Source organism: Salmo salar, chromosome ssa01 (assembly GCF_905237065.1).
Source record: "Salmo salar chromosome ssa01, Ssal_v3.1, whole genome shotgun sequence".
Classification (NCBI taxonomy): domain Eukaryota; kingdom Metazoa; phylum Chordata; class Actinopteri; order Salmoniformes; family Salmonidae; genus Salmo; species Salmo salar.
This window is the reverse complement of record NC_059442.1, coordinates 148,589,907-148,612,255: the sequence shown is the minus strand read 5'-3', so window position 1 is coordinate 148,612,255 and position 22,349 is coordinate 148,589,907. Positions and strand designations below refer to the sequence as shown.

The 22,349-nt window shown below is 43.6% G+C and overlaps 1 protein-coding gene across 2 annotated transcripts; it reads left to right on the top strand.

The window, feature by feature from the left end:
• Nucleotides 1-11,908: 11,908 nt before the first annotated feature.
• gramd2b (GRAM domain containing 2B) lies at nt 11,909-22,006 on the top strand. 2 transcript variants are annotated; one of them, XM_014137417.2, is made up of 14 exons: nt 11,921-12,265; nt 14,056-14,187; nt 15,524-15,614; nt 16,290-16,359; nt 16,545-16,648; nt 17,000-17,095; nt 17,206-17,277; nt 17,727-17,807; nt 18,065-18,176; nt 19,017-19,133; nt 19,419-19,509; nt 19,807-19,911; nt 20,434-20,518; nt 21,006-22,006. In XM_014137417.2, the coding sequence occupies exons 1-14, from the start codon at nt 12,153-12,155 to the stop codon at nt 21,042-21,044; spliced, it is 1,308 nt and encodes a 435-aa protein (XP_013992892.1). In that variant the 5' UTR covers nt 11,921-12,152; the 3' UTR covers nt 21,045-22,006. The 2 variants fall into 2 exon arrangements, with proteins under 2 accessions (XP_013992900.1, XP_013992892.1); XM_014137425.2 differs by lacking the exon at nt 19,807-19,911 and having other exon boundaries at nt 11,909-12,265.
• The last annotated feature ends 343 nt before the right edge of the window (nt 22,007-22,349 follow it).

The window sequence follows — 22,349 nt, the reverse complement described above, 5'->3', positions numbered from 1 at the left end:
ACTATTATTCTGACATTTCACATTCTTAAAATAAAGTGGTGATCCTAACTGACCTAAGACAGGGAACTTTTACTAGAATGAAATGTCAGGAATTGAGAAAAAACGGAGTTTAAATGTATTTGGCTAAGGTGTATGTAAACTTCCAACTTCAACTGTATCTAAATGTCGTCATTTTCGCGATGTTAAAAATGAATTGAATACATTGCAAATGGACAAGGCTGTTTCTCGACCTGAGAACCTTCTAGAGCCACATAACTCACCGTGCACTACCGACTTAAGCTCTAGAACAGGTTTATAAACTTTCAGAGCCTGGGTCTGATGGTTCTTTGATTGTGCGAATGCCGGTAACTATTGCAGGCCCTGCTGTCTGTAAGCCCCACACTGTGTCACTCCATCTTGGCTGTGTGTGTGTGTGAGTACAGAAAATCACAGAAATCACAAAGAGCTCCAAAACCCGCCTCAACGGATTCGCATTAACACGCCTAAACTGGATCTATAACTTAAAAAAAAACATTTCCTTTAGCATCATGAAATGGATGTTGTACGATTTCTTGTAAACTACGATAGATAAATGGCTGGTTCTATTTTTCCTTACACCGTAGATTTATGTACTTTGACGTGAATAGGTCAAATTAGTACTGTATTACAGTTTTCTACCTTTAATCCCACAAAATGTGCATTAATTCAAAGAGCGTTGTGGCCTCGACGCCATCTTGTTTCTGGGCTAAAAGTACATTTGGCCATCCCTGAGCTCACAGAGTTTCGTCTTTGAAGTGTGTTCCATTTATGAGAAACGGCCATGTCCATTTGGTTATGAAATGTCCATTTGCCATATACAGTCAGTCATCATCTGGTGTAATTTTCCGGTACAGCAGAAAAATGTAAAAAATATAAATTATATTATATCTTGGAAACCGAGTGTTCCATGTCCGTTGGTCTTGTGAGTACCTGTGCTCTGTTGAATCGGCTTGCGTTTTAGTGTGCTCTTGTTGTTACGGGTCTCGTCCCATGTATTGTTATTATGGGTCTCGTCCCTTGTATTTATTAGAGGTTACACCTCGCTCTTTGTTTGGGTTACAGCCCTGTGTTATATATATTACGTGTTTGTTTGGGCTTCGTCCCCGTCATGTTCATGACATACACTATTTTGTGTAGAGAAATAAAAGCCCCTATTTCATATTCCTGCGCCTGTCTCCTTTCATTATACAACGTGACAGAGTAATCAACCCATCTAATGGAGACAGCAGGAAAGACCAAGCTGGCGACCATCGTAGGGACAGTCCAGCATCAAGAGGACTGTCTCTCCAGACTCGGCAGCGCCACGGACAGCGTACTGGCAACCATCCTGCGTTTGGAGGGGAATGTGCAGTCCCTCTAGTCTCCAGCACCGGTTCCGGCACTAGCTCCCACCCCACCACTACCTGCCTCCTTCCCATCTGAGCCAGTCTGCAGAAAATACCCCTGTCCCTCCCGGACCGCTTTGATGATGCGCCAGCGAGATGCAAGGGATTCCTTCTGCAATGCGACCTGTACCTCGCTCGCTATGCCAAGGATGTCTCCGGGAGAGACAGGGTTTCCACCGTCATCTCGGCACTGACCGGACGGGCCCTGGCCTGGGGTGCCGCGGTCTGGTAAACAGGTGACCCGAAGTCGAGTCCTACGAGCGCTTCAACCTCCTCTTCCGCTCGGTGTTTGATCATCCTGTGGAGTGCTGAGAGGGGGGTGAGGGCCTACTCCAACTGTGCCAGGGATCTAGGACCGCCTCGGAGTTCGTCCTGGAGTTCCGGACCATCGCGGCCTCCACCCTATGGAATGAGCCGGCTTTGGTTTTCCGCAGCGGACTGCGGGAGGAGGTACAGATGGAGTTAGCCTGCCGTCATGTCAACATGTCACGTGACCAGCTCATCAGCATGTCGATCCGTTTGGACAATCTCCTGCGGTCCCGACCAAGACCTGTGCGGAATCCGGAGCCCATGGCTACACCTGCGCCGTGGCCAGAACCGATGGAGGTGGGCTCTGCATGTTTGCCCGAGAAGGAGGAATCTGGGCCTCTGCTCCTATTGTGGAGAAAAGGGTAATTTCTCACCGACCTGCCCTCTATCCACTAATAGGCGAGGAGGTGACAATCCAGGGAATTCTCCTGCTCCAACCCAGGGAGGATGCAAGATCTCCTCTCCTTTTCTGTCAACTCAACCAGTGTGTTTTCCCATTAAATTCCTTGAATATCATCGCCCCTCACTCCCGTTAGCTCTGATTGATACCGGCTACCCATTCCGGGTTCGAGCCTTGGATAATCGTCCAATAGGGACAGGGCTCGTACATCACATCACTGTTCCCGTTTCTCTGCTGACCCATGACACTCATTTAGAACAGATCACCTTTTTGATTATAGACACCCCCATGCAGTTGATTGAGATCTCCCCTGGTTGAGTTGGCACAACCCTGTTATTTCCTGGTCCGAGAGGAGACTGCTGGGTTGGTTGCAGGAGTGTCAGGGGAGGTGTCTCGTGGTGTCTGTAAACACCACTACGGTGGAAAGTCCGGACCACACCCCTCAAGTGCATTTACCGGAGGAATACCAGGATCTTAGAGTTTTCTCTAAGATCCAGGCTACACGCATGCCTCTTCATCACCCCTGGGACTGTGCCATTGACCTGCTGTCTGACGCATCCCTCCCGAGAGGACATGTCTACCCCCTCTCCTATGCGGAGACCGAGGCCATGGAGATCTATGTACAGGAGAGCCTCCAGCAGGGTTTTATCTGCCCCTCTACATCACCAGCCTCCCCAAGCTTATTTTTTGTTAAGAAGAAAGATGGGGGACTGCTCCACTGCATTGATCATCGAACACTGAATAATGCCCACCGTTAAGTTCAGCTATCCTTTTCCCTGAATCCCAACACTCGTCAAACAAATGCACAGGGCACAGTACTTCACGAAACTGGACTTGAGGAGCGCCTACAATCTGGTGCGCATTCGTGCAGGCGATGAATGGAAAACGGCCTTTTCCACGACCTTTGGCCTGTCTAATACTCCTTCAGTCTTCCAGGCCTTTATTAACGAAGAGTTTCGGGACATGCTGGAATGGGGCATTGTGGTTTATATAGACAACATTTTTGTCTATTCTACTGACCACGCACAGCATGTCTTGTTTGTCAGGTCTGTGCTGGGAAGACTGTTAGAGCATCATCTATATATTAAACAAGAACATTTTTTGTTTTTCCAGCGGTCCTTGTCCTTTTCGGGCTACCTCATATCCACGGAGGGAGTGGAGATGGAGGAGCAACGCGTCAGCGGAGTCAGGTTGGTCCCGTGTGGCTCAGTTGGTAGAGCATGGTGTTTGCAACGCCAGGGTTGTGGGCTCGATTCCCACAGGGGACCAGTACGAATTAGTTTTTTTGAAAAAATGTATGAAATGTATGCATTCACTACTGTAAGTCGCTCTGGATAAGAGTGTCTACTAAATGACTAAATGACTAAAATGTCAGGTCATGGCCCATCCCCAACTCCGTGAAAGCAGTCCAGCGATTCCTGGGGTTCGCCAACTATTTCTGAAGGTTCATCCGGGGCTTCAGGACAGTGGTCGCGCCTCTTACCTCCCTGCTGAGAGGGCGTTTCTGCCCCCAACGGCTTCGTTGGACAGTGGAGGCCGAGAGGGCGTTCGAGACACTCAAGGCATGCTTCACAACTGCTCCGGTGCTGGTACATCCTGACCCCTCACTCCCCTTCATCGTCAAGGTGGATGCCTACAAAGTAGGAGTCGGGGCAGTGCTGTCCCAGCGCACCGGAACCCCTGCAAAGCTGCGGCCCTGTGCCTTCTACTCCCTGCCCAGAGGAACTACGATGCAGTGGAACGGGAACCTTTGGTGGTCAAGAAGGCCACCACCTGGAGTACATCAGGGCAGCGAAGAGGCTAAACCCGAGACAGGCCAGGTGGGCTCTATTCTTCGCCAGGTTCCAATTCACGCTTTCCTATAGGCCAGGCTCGAAGAACGTGAAGGTGGACACCCTGTCTCGCCTCTATGACGCAGAAGAGAGGCAGGGAGAGGAGACCATCATGCCTCCGTCCAGTATCATCGCGCCAGTGGTGTGGGACATGGACGCCGATATATGGCAGGTCCTGCGTACGGAACCCGCACCTGCACATTGCCCAGAGATCCGCACCTACGTGCCCACGGGTGTGCGGGGCCGCCTCCTTACCTGTGTCGTGTCTTCCTGGGACAGGTCGTACCATCGCCTGCCTGACTGAGAAGTACTGGTAGCCCCCCTTGGCTAGGGACGTTCAGGTTTACCTCTCTTCCTGCTCCATCTGTGCCCAGTCTAAGACACCCAGACACCTCCCTTATGGAAAGCTCCTTGTCCTGCCGGTTCCACAATGACCCTGGTCTCACCTCTCGGTGGACTTTGTCACTGACCTGCCCCCCTCCCAGGGGAATACCACCGTTCTCATCGTTGTGGACCGGTTTTTCAAAGCTTGTCACCTCCAATCTCTGCCTGGGCTCCTGTCGGCCATGCAAACTGCGAAGGCTCTTTTTACACACGTCTTCCGGCACTACGGGATCCCGGAGGACATTGTGTCAGACTGTGGCCCTAAGTTCCCCCTCAGTATGGAAGGCGTTCACAGAACGCCTGGGGGTCACTGTCAGTCTCATCTCCGGGTACCGTCCTCAAGCAAATGGGCAGGTGGAGAGGGTCCATCAGGAACTGGGCAGGTTCCTGAGGTGTTACTGTCAGGACCGGCCGGGGAGTGGGAGGATTTTCTACTTTAGGCTGAGTACACGCAGAATACCCTTCGCCACTCCTCCACTAACCTCACTCCTTTCCAGTGTGTGTTGGGGTATCAGCTGACCCTGGCACCTTGGCATCCAAGCCAGACTGAGGTGGGCGAGTGGTTTTGGCGCGCTGAGGATATCTGGAATGCTGCGCACACTCGTCTCCAGCGGGCCGTGCGTCGGCACAAGGAACAAGCCGACCGCCACCGCAGTGAGGTGCAGGTTTTCTCTCCAGGCGACTGGGTCTGGCTCTCCACCCTGAACCTGCCTCACCGCCTTCCCTGCCGGAAGCTGAGCCCGCGGTTTGTGGGGCCGTTTAAAGTCCTGAGGAGAGTTAATGAGGTAACATACCGTTTGCAACTCCCTGCTGATTACCGCATTAACCCAACTTTTCATGTGTCTCTCCTCAGGCCAGTGGTGCCTGGTCCCCTCGCTGAGGCTGGACCTAGTGAAGCTCCGCCTCCTCCTCTGGATATTGAGGGAGGTCCGGCGTACTCGGTACGTGAAGTCCTGGATTCGAGGCGTCAGGCGGGCGTCTCCAGTACCTCATCGACTGGGAGTGGTACAGCCCAGAAGTGTGGTGCTGGGTTCCTGCGGTGGACATCCTGGACGCTTCGCTGACCAGGGATTTTCACCGTCGGCGCCCTGACCAACCCGCACCGCATCCCTGTGGTCATCCCCAAGGCCAGTGAAAATGCAGCGAGTTGGGGTGTGGGGGTACTGTCACAGCCTTCTAGGCGTCACTGAACTGGATCATTACCACCAACCCCGGACTGTCTTGTCTTATTACGCACACCTGGTTCCCATTCCCCCTGATTAGTATGTGTATATACAGTGGCTTGCGAAAGTATTCACCCCCTTGGCATTTTTCCCATTTTGTTGCCTTACAACCTGGAATTTAATTCGATTTTTAGGGGGTTTGATTTGATTTACACAACATGCCTACCACTTTGAAGATGCAAAATATTTTTTTATTGTGAATCAAACAAGAAATAAGACAAAAAGACAGAAAACTTGAGCATGCATAACTATTCACCCCCCCAAAGTCAATACTTTGTAGAGCCACCTTTTGCAGCAATCACAGCTGCAAGTCTCTTGGGGTATGTCTCTATAAGCTTGGCACATCTAGCCACTGGGATTTTTGCCCATTCTTCAAGTCTAAACTGCTCCAGCTCCTTCAAGTTGGATGGGTTCCGCTGGTGTACAGCAATCTTTAAGTCATACCACAGATTCTCAAATGGATTGAGGTCTGGGCTTTGACTAGGCCATTCCAAGACATTTAAATGTTTCCCCTTAAATCACTCGAGTGTTGATTTAGCAGTATGCTTAGGGTCATTGTTCTGCTGGAAGGTGAACCTCCATCCCAGTTTCAAATCTCTGGAAGACTGAAACAGGTTTCCCTCAAGAATTTCCCTGTATTTAGCGCCATCCATCATTCCTTCAATTCTGACCAGTTTCCCAGTCCCTGCCGATGAAAAACATCCCCACAGCATGATGCTGCCACCACCATGCTTCACTGTGGGGATGGTATTCTCGGGGTGATGAAAGGTGTTGGGTTTGCGCCAGACTTGGTGTTTTACTTGATGCCCAAAAAGATACATTTTAGTCTCATCTGACCAGAGTACATTCTTCCATATGTTTGGGGAGTCTCCCACATGCCTTTTGGCGAACATCAAACGTGTTTGCTTATTTTTTTCTTTAAGCAATGTTTTTTTTTCTGACCACTCTTCTGTACAGTCCAGCTCTGTGGAGTGTACGGCTTAAAGTGATCCTATGGACAGATACTCCAATCTCCGCGGTGGAGCTTTGCAGCTCCTTCAGGGTTATCTTTGGTCTCTTTGTTGCCTCTCTGATTAATGCCCCATTACATTACATTACATTTAAGTCATTTAGCAGACGCTCTTATCCAGAGCGACTTACAAATTGGTGCATTCACCTTATGATATCCAGTGGAACAACCACTTTACAATAGTGCATCTAAATCTTTTAAGGGGGGGGGGGGGGGTTAGAAGGATTACTTTATCCTATCCTAGGTATTCCTTAAAGAGGCCCCCCTTGCCTGGCCGTGAGTTTTGGTGGGCGGCCCTCTCTTGGCAGGTTTGTTGTGGTGCCATATTCTTTCCATGTTTTAATAATGGATTTAATGGTGCTCCGTGGGATGTTCAAAGTTTCAGATATTTTTTTATAACCTAACCCTGATCTGTACTTCTCCACAACTTTGTCCCTGACCTGTTTGGAGAGCTCCTTTGTCTTCATGGTGACGCTTGCTTGGTGGTGCCCCTTGCTTAGTGGTGTTGTAGACTCTGGGGCCTTTCAGGACAGGTGTATATATACTGAGATCATGTGACAGACCATGTGACACTTAGATTGCACACAGTTGGACTTTATTTAACTAATTATGTGACTTTTGAAGGTAATTGGCTGCACCAGATCTTATTTAGGGGCTTCATAGCAAAGGGGGTGAATACGCACCACTTTTCCATTTGTAATTTTTTAAACAAGTTATTTTTTTCATTTCACTTCACCAATGTTGACTATTTTGTGTACGTCCATTACATGAAATCCAAATAAATATAAATTTAAATTACAGGTTGTAATGCAACAAAACAGGAAAATGCCAAGGGGGATGAATACTTTTGCAAGGCACTGTATGTGCCCTCTGTTCCCCATTGTCCTTGTTGATTATTGTTCCATGTCTGTTGGTCTTGTGAGTACCTGTGCTCTGTTACCGTGTTAGTGTGCACTTGTTATTACAGGCCTCGTCCCTTGTATTGTTATTATGGATCTCGTCCCGTGTATTTATTAGAGGTTATACCTTGCTCTTTGTTTGGGTTACAGCCCTGTGTTATATATATTAAGTGTTTGTTTTGGGCTTCGTCCCCGTCATGTTCATGATGTACGCTATTTTGGGTAGAGAAATAAAAAACCCTATTTCGTATTCCTGCGCCTGTCTCCTATCATTATACAACGTGACAATTGTGTTTCTCACTGAAATGAATTAAGCCACCTTTATTTGCAGTGTCTCAAACAACAACTTGGTAATTTGTTGGTGTGTGTGTGCGCGGGCCTGTATAAGTGTGCTTGTATGTGCAGTGTTTCTCCAATCATATTCAGTTAACAGGTGTGTGTGTGTGTGTTGGTGCTTGTATTTCTTTCAAATCTCACTATTACAAAGCAGTAACTAAGTGATTACAGTCCTGTATACTTGTTTGTATACAGTGCATTCAGAAAGTATTCAGACCCCTTGACTTTTTCCACATTTTGTTATGTTACAGCCTTATTCTAAAATGGACAAAATTGTTTTTTCCCCCTCATCAATCTACACACAATACCCCATAATGACTAAGCAAAAATAGGTTTAGAGAATTTTTTGTAAATTTATGAAAACTGAAATATCACATTTACATAAGTATTCAGAACCTTTACTCAGTACTTTGTTGAAGTACCTTTGGCAGCGATGTTGCTACAAACTTGGCACACCTGCATTTGGGGAGTTTCTCCCATTCTTCTCTGCAGATCCTCTCAAGCTCTGTCTGGTTCGATGGGGAGCGTCGCTGCACAGCTATTTTGGTATTTTATTAGGATCCCCATTAGCTATTGCAAAAACAGCAGCTACTCTTCCTGGGGTCCACACAAAACATGAAACATAATACAGAATGACATAATACAGAACATCAATAGACAAGAACAGCTCAAGGACAGAGCTACATACATTTTTTTTAAAGGCACACGTAGCCTACATATCAATGCATACACATAAACTATCTAGGTCAAATAGGGGAGAGGTGTTATGCCGTGAGGTGTTGCTTTATCTGTTTTTTGAAACCAGGTTTGCTGTTTATTTGAGCAATATGAGATGGAAGGAAGTTGTCACGTGTACTCCCTCTCCGGCCTCTAGGTCACCAGGCTGCTCGTTATGGCGCACACCTGTCACCATTGTTATGCTCACCTAGACTCTATCACTTCCCTGATTAGCTTCCCTATATATGTCACTCCCTTTGGTTCCTTCCCCAGACGTCATTGTTTCTGTTTCTGTTTCATGTCTGTGTGCTGTTAGTGTTTCTTGTTTTGTATTATGTTCTGTTTATTTTATTAAAACACTCAATCCCTGAACTTGCTTCCCAACTCTCAGCGTTACAGAATGACTCCTCACCTAAGGGAAGCATCAGGGAGTGTTTTTTTTGTTGTTGGTGGGAATGATGTCGGGCCCGGGAGCCGCTATAGGCTCTCATGCCTGAGACAGATCGCCAGGCTCCCCTGCCTCCGCTGGTTCGTCAAGCTCTCATGGAGGAAAAAATGACTGCGTTATTGTCTTTTGAGCTTCTAGTCATGAAATCTATGCAGCCTACTCAATACATTTGTAGAGCTACTGTTTACAGGCCTCCTGGGCCGTATACAGCGTTCCTCATTGAGTCCCCTGAATTCCTATTGGACCTCATAGTCATGGCAGAAAATATTCCGAAATTTTGGTGCATTCAATATTCAAACAGAAAAGTTCACAGACACACACCTGTAAGCAGTGCGTAACTGGCTGCAGTGAAGTCAGGCGCAGGAGAGCAGAAATGGGTAACAGCCGGAGCACTTTAATAATGAAAAAAACAAACTGCACCCAAAATAGCAAAATACGGGTTGAAATAACCCGTCGCAAAACCAGTCTGAAATGCACAATACACTTACAACAAACAATTCCACACACAGACATGGGGGGAACAGAGGGTTATATACACGTCAAGTAATGAGGGAATGTAAACCAGGTGTGTGGGAAAACAAGACAAAACAAATGGAAAATGAAAGGTGGATCGGCGATGGCTAGAAGACCGGTGACGTCGACCGCTGAACGCCGCCCGAACAAGGAGAGGAACCGACTTCGGCGGAAGTCGTGACAACACCAAAAGGCTTTAGGAGCCATCATTGATCCAGTGGGTATTGTCCAACATGTCTCGGGACCTACGCATTGCCACAATCATACCCTGGATCTAATTTTGTCCCGTAGAATAAATATTGTGGATCGAAATGTTTTTTGGAGGGACTATCGGACCATCATCTTATTACATTTGCAATCGAAAAACAAATAATGTGCTCAGACCCCAACCAAGGATATTCAAAAGCCGCGCTATAAATTCTCAGACAACCCAAAGATTCCTAGATGCCCTTCCAGACTCCCTCCACCTACCCAAGGACGTTGGAGTACAAAAATCAGTTAACCACCTAACCAAGGATCTAAACTTAACCTTGTGTAATAACCTAGATGCAGTCTCACCTCTAAAAACAAAAAAACAACTGTCACAAGAAATTAGATATTTTAAACTCTTAACAAAACATAGATGCTATCTCTAGGTCCCAAGAAAGAAAGATCTGCTGTTTGATCTGACAATTAATCTTCAATACAACTGTGAAGGAACTCTGTGTTACTCTGGACCCTGATCTCTCTTTTTACAAGCACATAAAAAATATTTAATGGGTAGCTATTTTCCATTTTCGTAATCACAAAGTCTTTGTCCAGAAATTATGCAGAAAAGCTCCTCTATGCTTTACCCACTTCTAGATTAGACTACAGCAATGCTCTACTCTCTGGCTACCAGGATAAAGCACTAAATAAACTTCAGTTAATGCTAAATACGGCTGCTAGAATTTTGACTAGAACCCAAACTTTTGATCATATTACTCATATTCCAGTGCTAGCCTCTCTACACTGGCTTCCTGTTAAGGCTAGGACTGATTTGAAGATTTTACTGCTAACCTAAAAAGCATCACATGGACTTGCTCCTACCTATCTCTCCGATTTGGTCCTGCCGTACATACCTACACGTACGCTATGGTTGCAAGACGCAAGCCTCCTTATTGTTCCTAGAATTTCAAAGCAAACAGCTGGAGGCAGGGCTTTCTCCTATAGAGCTACATCTTTATGGAATGGTCTGCCTATCCATCCATCCTATCCAGATGCAGACTAGGTCTCGACCTTTAAGTCTTTACTGAAGACTCATCTCTTCAGTAGGTCCTATGTTTGAGTGTAGTCTGGCCCAGGGGTGTGAAGGTTAAAGGCAAGGCACTGGAGTGATAACCCGCCCTTGATGTCTCTGTCTGGCTGGCTCCCCTCTCTCCACTGAGATTCTTTGCATCTAGTGCTCTCCCATGCCCTCCCTAGGAGCGGTGTTTCCCGTCGTGACAGGTTTTTTTCGCTACACTCAATTTGAGTGGGTTTAGTCACTGACGTGATCCTCCTGTCCGATTTTGCACCGCCTTGGGCTCGTGTGGTGGGGGAGATCTTCCTGCGCTATACTCAACCTTGTCTTGGGGTAGTAGGTTAGTTGATATCCCTTCGTTGGTGTGGGAGCTTAGCTTTGGCCAAGTGAGTGAGGTTATATCCTGCCTAGTTGGCCCTGTCCGGGAGTATCGTCGTCAGACAGGGCCATAGTTGTCTGTGACATGTGGTTGTCCCACCTAGCTATCTTAAGATGAATACACTAACTGTACATTGCTCTGGATAAGAGCATCTGCTAAATGACTAAAATGTAAATGTAAAATGGGTGTGTGAATACTTATGTAAATTAGATATTTATTTAATTAATTTGCAATAAATTTGCAAAGATGTCTATAAACATGCTTTCACTTTGTTATTATGGGGTATTTTGTGTAGATGGTGAATTTTAAAAATGTTTTATTCCTTTTGAATTCACGCTGTAGGACAACAAAATGTGGAATAAGTCAAGGGGTATGAATATTTTTTGAAGGTACTGTAGGCCTAACCATACATAATAAACATCATTGCGTTACAGTTCAGTCAAAAAGCTTGTCTGAGGCAGCAGCATCACGTGGTGGCTCCCCCATTTCAATCTCGTTCTCGTCTTCACTAAGTAGCACGTAAAACAGGGAACCATGACTTGAAGGGAATTGTGTAGCAATCGGCTTTTCAATCTACATTTTGAGAAAACATGTACAATTATTTCATATTTAATAAATAACTATCTCTACTTTGCTCAAATGTATTTGTGTCTGCCTATTCGACACACGATGGCGGCATTTAGCAACTGCCCTGTGCCATTATGAAATTAGGGGAGAGAAGTAGCGAGGAAGGGATAAGAAGGAAAGGGGGAGTAAATTAGAAACTAAACGAGGCGGGGGTGTAAATTAAGGCTTTATTTATATTGTCCTGAAATAAAGTGATTAATGTCAGCGCAGTGCCATGTTTGGTTGCCCCCACTCGGGCCACCAGATCAACCCACCCCCTCTTCCATGCCCTACCTCCACATAGTGTCCCGAGTATCGAACGATCTTCCCAAATTTAACCCCTCCTTGGCGTAGGACGGAGTCACTGCCAAAGTTTTTTTTTACGGAGAAAGGGAACTGTTGAGGAAAGCGAATCTCGGCTGTCCCTCAAGAGATGGTACTTATGACCGAACAACCGGACAGAGACCTAACTCCGTTATCTACACCAGAACAAGTTGTACAGTCTGTCAAACCGGTCAGAAAAGATCCGAGGGGGATCCAATCGACGTAAGTTTGTATGTTTTCAGTTCAGCACAGCACAAGGCCGGGGGCCTAGTAAACTGGCAAGTTAGCCAACTTTGCTAGCGATCTAACCACTTTTGTTGTTGATGCATAGCTAGCTAACGTTAGTTAATTAAGTCTTTGCTTTCCCAACCTCTGTCGATAAACTTTGCGTTTCATTTGGAAGCAATCTCACACGAAGTTATGATAGGTTGTGTATTCTTATGCAGTTATTTCTATAACGCTAACGTTAGCAAGCGAACAGTGTTTTCAACTTTAAAGACATGGAATTGGAGAACTAAAGTTGACCTCGTACCAATGGATTTTCCTCCATTGTTTGTCTACCTAGTTACGTTTTGAAAATGCACAATCAAGGTTATTTGTCGTCATTCTGATGGGATATCGTTAACATTTGACGCGTGGCACTGTTTGGTTTTAAAAAACGTATAACACTCAGCCAGTTAAGTATGTCCAATAAGTTCATTTCGCCAATGCAACAAAAATTGTTTACTCCAAATAGAAAACGTTTTGCAATGAAAACTAGAGTTTCTATTGGACAAATTCAGGTAGTTCCCACGCTGTTTTGTACTGTTTTCTCTGGGGTGTATTCATAGGGGTGTATTCATAACTGTTAAGAACTAAACTGAAGCGAACAGCGCAAACGAAACGGGGAGGGACCTACCTGAATTTGTCCAACAGAAACCCTTGTTTGTGTTTTCCATTTGGAATAAACGGTTTTCTGTTGCAAAACACAATTGCATTTTATCGATGGCAATTTGAATGCACAGAGATACCGTCATGAGATCCTGAGGCCCATTGTCACAATCCGCTGCCATCACCTCATGTTTCAGCATGATAATGCACGGCCCCATGTCGCAAGGATCTGTACACAATTCCTGGAAGCTGAAAATGTCCCAGTTCTTCTATGGCCTGCATACTCATCAGACATGTCACCCATTGTGCATGTTTGGGATGCTCTGGATCGTCGTATACGACAGCGTGTTCCAGTTCCCGCCAATATCCAGCAACTTCGCACAGCCATTGAAGAGGAGTGGGGCTACAGGCCACAATCAACAGCCTGATCAACTCTATGCAAAGGAGATGTGTTGTGCTGCATGAGGCAAATGGTGCTCACACCAGATACTGACTGGTTTTCTGATCTATGTCCCTACCATTTTTTTATGTATCTGTGACCAACAGATGCATATCTGTATTCCCAGTCATGTGAAATCCATAGATTAGGGCCTGATGAATTTATTTTGATTGACTGATTTCCTTATGAACTGTAAATCAGTACAATCTTTGTAATTGTTGCATTTTATATTTTTGTTCAGTGTAGCTTGCTAGCTAAGGTTGACAGCAGTGATAATGGTTGATTGCATTTTAATGTATGGTTTTCAAAGGTTAATAAAGATTGTATGACTTCAGTAACTAAAGTTGACTGCGATTTCCAAAAAATAAAGGCTACTTTGGTAAATGTGCAATATCAATGCTTAGCTAGATTTGATTCTCTTTTTGAAAGAGTTTGAATGGGGATTTTGTTAAATGATTTCCCAATGATAGGTAGCTAGTTGAATCAATGTCCATGTTCATAAAGAAGGAAAACCTCTTCTACTGACTGTTGTCCCACATCAAAAGGTGCCAGATCTTTGTATTACTTCTGCCCTGCTGTTTTCAACCCCATCATTTGAGGCTAAAGGTTTTAATAATATATCTCTACAGGTCTGAATGGAGAAACAACCTGAGTTTAGCTAGCTACAACATATCATGATTGACTGTCACACTACTGTGTCCAGGTCGGAGGCAGTGAATGGAGGAGAGGACAGGCCCAGGAGGAGTGCCAGTGGGAGGTCTGCTGGGGACACTCAGGTGTCAATGGACACTGAGTCAGACCTCTCAGAGAGCAGGAAGAAACCGCCCCTCATGAAGTGAGACTTACAGATACCATAAATCATGTATTATGTGTAATGATGTGAATATGTGGTAAAATGGTCAACTGTCTGCTATAGCACACAGAGTGCACATGTTTTGTTTTAGCCCAGCACGGACATATTTGATTAAACTAATCTCCAAGCCCCTAGTTTAGTGTCCGTAGATCAAGTGACTTTGTGCTGGTCTAGAACAAAATGTGCACCCCCTGTGGATCCCCTAGGGATGGAGAAACAATGCTTTAGCCATTGTTGTCATACCAATTTGTTGTGATACCATACATGTGAGGTTTTGGAACTTGGATATATACACTTATGTTTAAAAGTTTGGGGTCACTTAGAAATGTCCTTGTTTTTGAAAGAAAAGCTATTTTTTTTTGTCCATTAAAATAACATCAAATTGATCAGAAATGTAGACATTGTTAACGTTATAAATGACTATTGTTGCTGGAAACGGCAGATTTTAAATGGGAAATCTACGTAGGTGTACAGAAGCCCATTATCAGCAACCATCACTCCTGTGTTCCAATGGCACGTTGTGTTAGCTAATCCAAGTTTATCATTTTAAAAGATCATTTTAATTGATCATTAGACAATGGGCCTCTGTAGATATTCCATTAAAAATCAGCCGTTTCCAGCTACAATAGTAATTTACAACATTGACCATGTCTATGCTTTATTTCTGATCAATTTTATGTTATTTTAATTGACAAATGTGCTTTTCTTTCAAAAACAAGGACATTTCTAAGTGACCCCAAACTTTTGAACGGTAGTGTAGCTTACCAACTCTCTAATGCTTGACCACATTCGATGGCGCTAGAACACAGTTTTATGTTATTGATTAATACATCAGACTGCACTGTCTGGGGCTTTTATGTGATCCACACCTGGGTCGAGTTCATTAGGCGCAAATCAGGAGTGACTGTTTTGAAACGGGAGGTTCTTCTTTTGCTTGACCAATAAGAAGAGCCAATTTTGTTTTCCATTTCAAAACATTTTGGCCTGTTTTGTGACCTACGAAGCTTGGCCGAGTATTGTGTTGACGAACCTTGATGTTGCTGTATAAACAACACACTTTACATAACCATGCTGCAAGGGATGTGGCTGGCTGTCCTAATGGGAGTTACTCGTCTTTTTGACTGCTGTAGATCTAGGGGAAACAATATTTAGTTCAATGGGAGTCAAAGTGGATGTGTCATTGACAGTAAGAACTTAGCCAAGTCGACTTGTTTTGGACTATTCTATTGATGTTGTCTGTCTACATTATTGTTATTTTGTACCAATCACTTGCAATATGGGTTGCTACTGTGCTTGTTAATCTTGTCCCCCTTTTCAGATTTAAGGCTGTGGAGCTGCCTTCCCCGATGCAAACTCCAAGTGACGGTGAAACTAAGTTTGAAGGAAGAAAGAAATCCCAGTCCAGCCAGGTGTGTTTATAGTGTATATCGGGCCACCCACACAATCACATTTTCCATTGGTCTCCATAATGTTTTTTTAGAATTAGCATAACGGCTGAGCAGCTGACTTGCAAAACTAGAGTTTTGTGAGTAAGGTCTCTTGACCAAGTTAAAGGTGCAATATGCAGAACTCACTCTGCCATTTCCTGGTTGAAAACATTCTAATAGTGCACCTAATTTCAGTTTGTGACAAAACGAGCAGTCATTGGGTAGAGAATCATTGTACCATCTAAACCGCTGTGAAATATATTTTCCATAACCAAAAATATTGTATTTTCAGCTGTGAAGCTGGCGTACAAAACTGAAAATAAAAGATCCAAAAAACGAAACTTAAAATAATGAGAAGTATAGAAATAGTGCACATAGAACATGTATACCACTTCTTAGCCTTGCTTTCAATAAGAATGACAGATCTCTAACTTAAATTTCTATGTGAATTTGGTCGAGTTGCCCAAAAAGTTACATTGTAGCTTTAAGTCTACACAACCCTAATGATCTTTAAATGGATGCTCGTATTTGACCTTACCTAGTTGCACATGCACCTCAATATCAATACGTTTGGTCATTTGGAAAGGGAGGTAAAGAAGTAATACATTTCAAAAGGTCACATTTATCAACATTTGGATGTATTGTCTTCTCTTGCAGATATCCAAGACAAATGCCCAGTACCATAAAATATTCAAAGAAATCAGCAAGGATGAGTTACTGAAACAAAGTAAGTGGCGTAGTCTTCAATTTAATTGAAAGTTAAAAAGCCATAGGGTGACTTTCTCCAATTTCCTCTTGTTTATAAAAATACAAAAGATTTGCATTCTTCTTTCACTTGAAAATAAGCCACACAGTCTTGTCATTTGTGTAGAATAGATTTTGCCTGACATCCTCTGCTATGTCTCTTCTCAGGTTACACCTGTGCACTGCAGAAAGACATGCTGTATCAGGGCAAAATGTTCGTGTCTGATAACTGGATATGTTTCCACTCCAAAGTCTTCGGCAGAGATACTAAGGTACAGTATAACAATGGAATACTATACAGTCGTTACTCCTCCAGTCTCGATTGAATTACATTGTTGTTCCTGATAACTGCAAGCCCCAGTTTAGTGCACACACTATCATTACAATTCTGAGTCGTTACATTTATCAGGAGTTGACTTTACTACTAATGAACTGAAGGTTGTAGGCCAGGAGGTGTGTTTCACTGACTCAATGTCAACAGATTTGCTATAAATGTTTTTAATAATACTTTTTGACTTTTTCTCCTTGCTGGTATTTTGCCTGGTCTCTAGGAAAAGAGGTTCAAACAAGACATTCACTGAAATATAGTTGAAGTGAAATAATGTTTGCTTTCCCTTTCCCAGATTGCTATTCCTGTACTCTCTGTGACTCTTATCAAGAAGACAAAAACTGCCATTTTGGTTCCAAATGCACTCGTTATCACGTCCACAAACAAGCGGGTATGACCAGTTTTATTTGTAGATATTCAATTGTCAAGTTTGGTCTTAATTAATAACACTTATTTTTTATTACTGTCACTATAATTCATTATTTAAAATATGTTTTCCAGCACGTATTTGCATCATTCCTATCCCGAGATACAACCTATAAACTTCTGAAATCCGTCTGCGTTCATCTGGATGTAAGTTCTTGTTCCTTGTCCTCTTTTCTTTAATGCATTGTTGTGACATTTTAAATAGTCTTATTTTGTGTTGTATTACAGATAACATTAGCACTGAGGTTAAACATGTTCTTTCTGTTGTCATAATACTGTATTAGACTGCAACAGGGACTTTTCCATAGGGCTTTGACGATACCAGTATCAAAGTTCATTTTTGCCATAGAAAACAATAAACACGAAGCAGAGCAAACTCTTTGGTCCTTTAAAAACGTCCTTTATGTAAAATAGTGGGCTACAGCTTGGGAAATAAATACATGTGACTGGATGATGTTTGTTTACAACATTAGGGCGGTTTTCCTAAAGAAGTTGAATACGCTTTTTGTTTCCTTGCCACGGTACTAATGAGTATTGCGATACTGGTATCGTCCCGGCCTTACTTTTCAAGTCTAACTCATTGAACACCATTGTAGGGGGACAATACAGGGAGCAGCCTCATTACTTCCTCTGCTGAGAACAGCTTCATAGCCGATTGTCCATCCTCACTTCCTCTGGTCAGTACTAAGACAGTTGCCTTTCTCCTTTCTCCCAACTCTTCTTCTTATATGACCATACAGCAAAGTGTGTGTGTGTGTGTGTGTGTGTGTGTGTGTGTGTGTGTGTGTGTGTGTGTGTGTGTGTGTGTGTGTGTGTGTTAATGGTTCTACTGTACCCTCTGTGTCTGGACAAAGTTTCATTTATGTTCAATAATGTTTTTATTTCAATGGAGTCATCTGTATGGACAAAATGAACGTAAATATTCTGTGTGTAGGATTTCTCTGGAGACTTCTCAGACCTGGATGGGGTTGTGTGCCAGAGGAGGCAAGACATGCTGGAGACCAGCAGCTCAGGCTCCCAGACCCCAGACTATGAGAAAATGACAGGTGGGTTCTCCCTTTATGATGGCAGGGGAGTCCAACCCTCCCCCTTGTGAAAAACAAGACAATCATCATACACAATAGACAGACAGATGCAACATCATAGAGACAAATAAACCTTGAGAGATGGTGATTAAAAGCTTTATACCCTTCCATGAGTGGAGAGAAAGGAATTGCCCCTGAGTATGGAGTCTTATCTATACAGCTTAGAAAAGAGCAGTACTCTCACAGCTTCTAATAACCTAATAGATGAGTTATTACTGAGTCATGAGTTGGACTGGGAGGTGCAATCAGAGGCTTTCAGTTAGTTCAGCTCCTCTGCCCAGACACAGCAGTCGCCAAACTTGTACTGAACAGGCTCACTTTTTCTTGTAGTCTGTAGGCTTGAGTTCAACTGTATTTGAACAGACATTATTTACTTTTTACATGTTGATACAGTCATGATTTTATGGTTTGTTTAAGAAAATCAGTAACGTCTATTTAAAAAAGTAATTGGGATTAATTGGCTATAGACTGATTTGTCTTAGTACATACATCAATGAGAGCTGTATATCCTTTCACCTGTTCACTGCATATGCTTATTGGAAGGCTGAGTGTAACACGGATGGTTTGGTGAGCCACGCGCACATGAAGAGTAATCTTGCCTGAGACCTGAAGACTCATCTTAGCTCCCCGAGGGAATGCTTTTGCTCAGTGGGCTAACATGGTTTAGTTCGTCCTCGATACCAATTAACAAGACCACATCTGATAATGTTGGTAGTTAAGCATGTTGAATTGAAAAGAAAATTAGTTCAAATATTTAACGACCTGTGGTGTTCAGAGAGCAATCTGTGTTTGTTTCTGCAGAGTTCCCCAGCATCCCAGACACGTTCCTGAGCGCGGTGAAGAACGGAGAGGTGGCGGTGCACGCAGACATCCACCTCGAGACCCCCAACCAAAAACACGGAGCCGCTCACCAGAACGGTGAGGCCCCCTTATGCATCAGCGTGGTGCAATGGAAACGGCTAGACTCTGTTAAATACTTCTGCATTCTCTCTCCCTGGTATCCTAAGGGTTGGCTTCTATCATTTTCCAGAGGGAATGGAATCTGAAAAGTAGAACAGATTGTAATATAAACATTAATAGAAGGATAAGATCTTAAAGATGTAGTTCTGCAAGTGTTAATTCATATTTGTTTAGCTTCGTCTTTTTGGATTTAAGTCCGGCCCTCTGTTGCTGACCTGTGCACTAATCCTGTTTTATCTCTAGGGCCGACCAAGCCTGCCCAGGGTGTTGTACACAAAGTGAAATCTCTACAGCCAGTGTCGTTGAACACCCTTCTACTCGTCTATTTGTTCCTGTGAGTATCCTCTCATTATGAGTCATAAGGGGGTGTCGAGGCCATCTGACAAGTTTTGTAGCTAATCTAATAATTGCACTTGTCGCCAGGCATGTTAAAACAAGTTAAGTGAACTGGGTGTTTTGTCCTGCCTTGGGTGTTAACTTGGTTGTGGAATTGGGACTGTTTGTGTCGTGTAGGAGATGATTCAACAATGGGAGTTGAATTGGAAATACTTGTTTCTTATTGAAAGCCAATGGGTTCCTGTAGATTCCAGCCCTCATCGGGGTGCGTGACGTGTTTGTGTTGTCTTTGCAGAGTTAGTGTCCTTGTCTTGTCTTCGTGTTACATGGCCTTCAAGATTGTGGCTCTTGAGAAGCGGCTGAACTCGTTGAGTTCCGTGGGGGAGTATGCACACAACGAGTAAGAGCTGCCACTAAACACTCACAACGGCTTTGTCTGAGATAACAGGGCATCAATGGGAATTAGTTAACAGATTAACAATTGCAATGCAATGAGAATCCAGTCCTAGTATCCGTGGTATACAGTAGAAAGTGTTATAATGCATGATAAACCTGGAATTTGACATCACAAACTGTTGGAAAACCCGAAGAATGACTGGGTCAATCAAGAAACTGTAATTCTTTATCATGTTATGAATGTGTATTGTGTAATATGCATGTTTTGATGTAATTTTTCCAAACATTTCCTGACTTTCCCATAGAAAATTGTAAACCCACTTGTGTTAAAAATCCATCCAATTTAAATGTTAATTGCTTTAGGTGTTCAATTTAAAGGCTATTTTACAATACGTACATGTATTCTAATGACGGGATACAGTAAAATTGACCTTTTGCATTTGTGGTCTTTCATGTGCATCTTGCTATAGGAATGAGCTGGAACTGAATTCACACGACGGCTAATTCAGAGCATATTTTGTTTCAGAAACGTTGTGCATCACAGATCGCAGGTCGACTTCAATGCCGAAATCTATGGGGAGCTGTCTACAAACCTGTTCAAGCTAGAAAAGGTTTGTCACTTTGCCAACGAAGACAGTGTCAACATCTGCTCACTGTTTACTACTCCCAAAAGTTGTTTCATCCCCTTCATTAAAGTTCACTTTTTGGGAGTAGTTTATAGTTACTAGTCTAGCTTGTCCGAGTTTGCCCAGCTCTTGTGTCATGCTTGAGTGTGTGTGTTTGATACTCTTTCATTGTCACCTCGCCACTCTCCATGGAAATGCTCAAACATGCCACGCAAGTCCGCTCCATGGAACTGCTCAAACATGCCACGCAGTCAGCTCTGTCACTGAGCTAACAACTACTCATTAAGTGGGACAATAGCTCTGCTTTCCCAATAACATATTTTGTATGAACCATTCCCCACTTGGTTACATAATGTGAGCTTGTTGGCCAATGTGGGAGTGCTCATCAGCCTCTCATGCATGCTATTGTTTTGAGGTGTGTTTTTATTAATTCAGTGCATGTTTTAACCTGTCAATAATCCTACCAAACCAGATTCAAAGAAATCTCCGGAAGCTGCTTGAAGAGACCTGACTTAAGGACCCGTTGGTCGCCTCGCTGGACGGAAGTGGCGCCTTCATAAAACGCTGGTGAAAACACTGCAGATCTGATCGGCAATCTGTTAACAAATAACAGACTGCCACTTTGGAAAAGAGACCATTTCTTAATTGTGCAATAGCAGTATCTTCCTTCTCTTTCTACTCAGGACAAAACCCATTATTTTGTGTCTGATAGCATGCCAGAGTAATCAAGACATTTCAGCAACTGTAGCTAGTTTGGGCTGAATCCTAACTTGAAACTCACACGCTTAATAACGCAGAATTTCGCTTTCAGGGGCAATCTGCAGTTGCTACATTCATTTTTGGACTGAATTAATGATATTCTTCAAGAATCAATGGGTACATAACTTATAAGTGCTTCATGAGCTTAGTTCAACTGTCGTACCCCACCAGAACCCAAAATATAAGTTTGTTTTACTCCAATATTTGAAAACAAAGTTAATGTAACTTTGTTTTCAAACACTATATATAGCCTAAACATGGTTAAAACTATGACTGACATCATTGGTGGTCAGTCTTTGCATCCATAGCTTTGTCTGTTAATTTGAGTGGTTACATTTCCCCAGCCCCATGTGTTTTTTACCGAAGCCGGGGCCGGAAAATGCTTTGTTTCAACTGCTGATTGCCGCATTAAATCATGCCTCGATGTCAATGGGAGAGTTCTGTGGAAATTTGAGTTAAGTGTTCAGGTTTTAAGGTATAGGATGCAACCCTTAGCAAAGATAAGCCATAAGCTTTAGCCTATGTAGTACTGTACCTGAGAAGCTTTTCAATATTATTAATGGGATGTTTTCAGGTATGAGTAGGTCCCAAGGACCCACCTATTTCAATGTTTTTCTATTAACATTTCAAAAATGGTCAGTCTTGTAATGCCTACTGTTCATGTGCCCCTTTTGTTACAGGTATGAATTGCCAATAAAATATTTATAGTTCTTGCTTCATTGTTTTGTCTCAAACTGTCGTCCAACATTTTAGGCTGCTTTCAACCACTCAGTAAATAGGCTCCATTTTCTAAATTTTCATTAAGCACTGAATGATTCACACAATGTATAACTGAAGTGAATGCCATCTAAAAGATGTCACAAGTCTATGGCTTCTACTGCATCATGGATGTATATAGTAAAAGGGACATGAATGACTCCCTCACCTTGTCAGACAGTGCGGTCCAACACTGGTCCCCTACTTTGAGTAAGATTTGCATTCAGGTAAAGCAGAGCATGAATTTGAGTGCCCCATTCAACCTCATACCACAGAACAGACTGCTCTTTCAGTGCGTTTT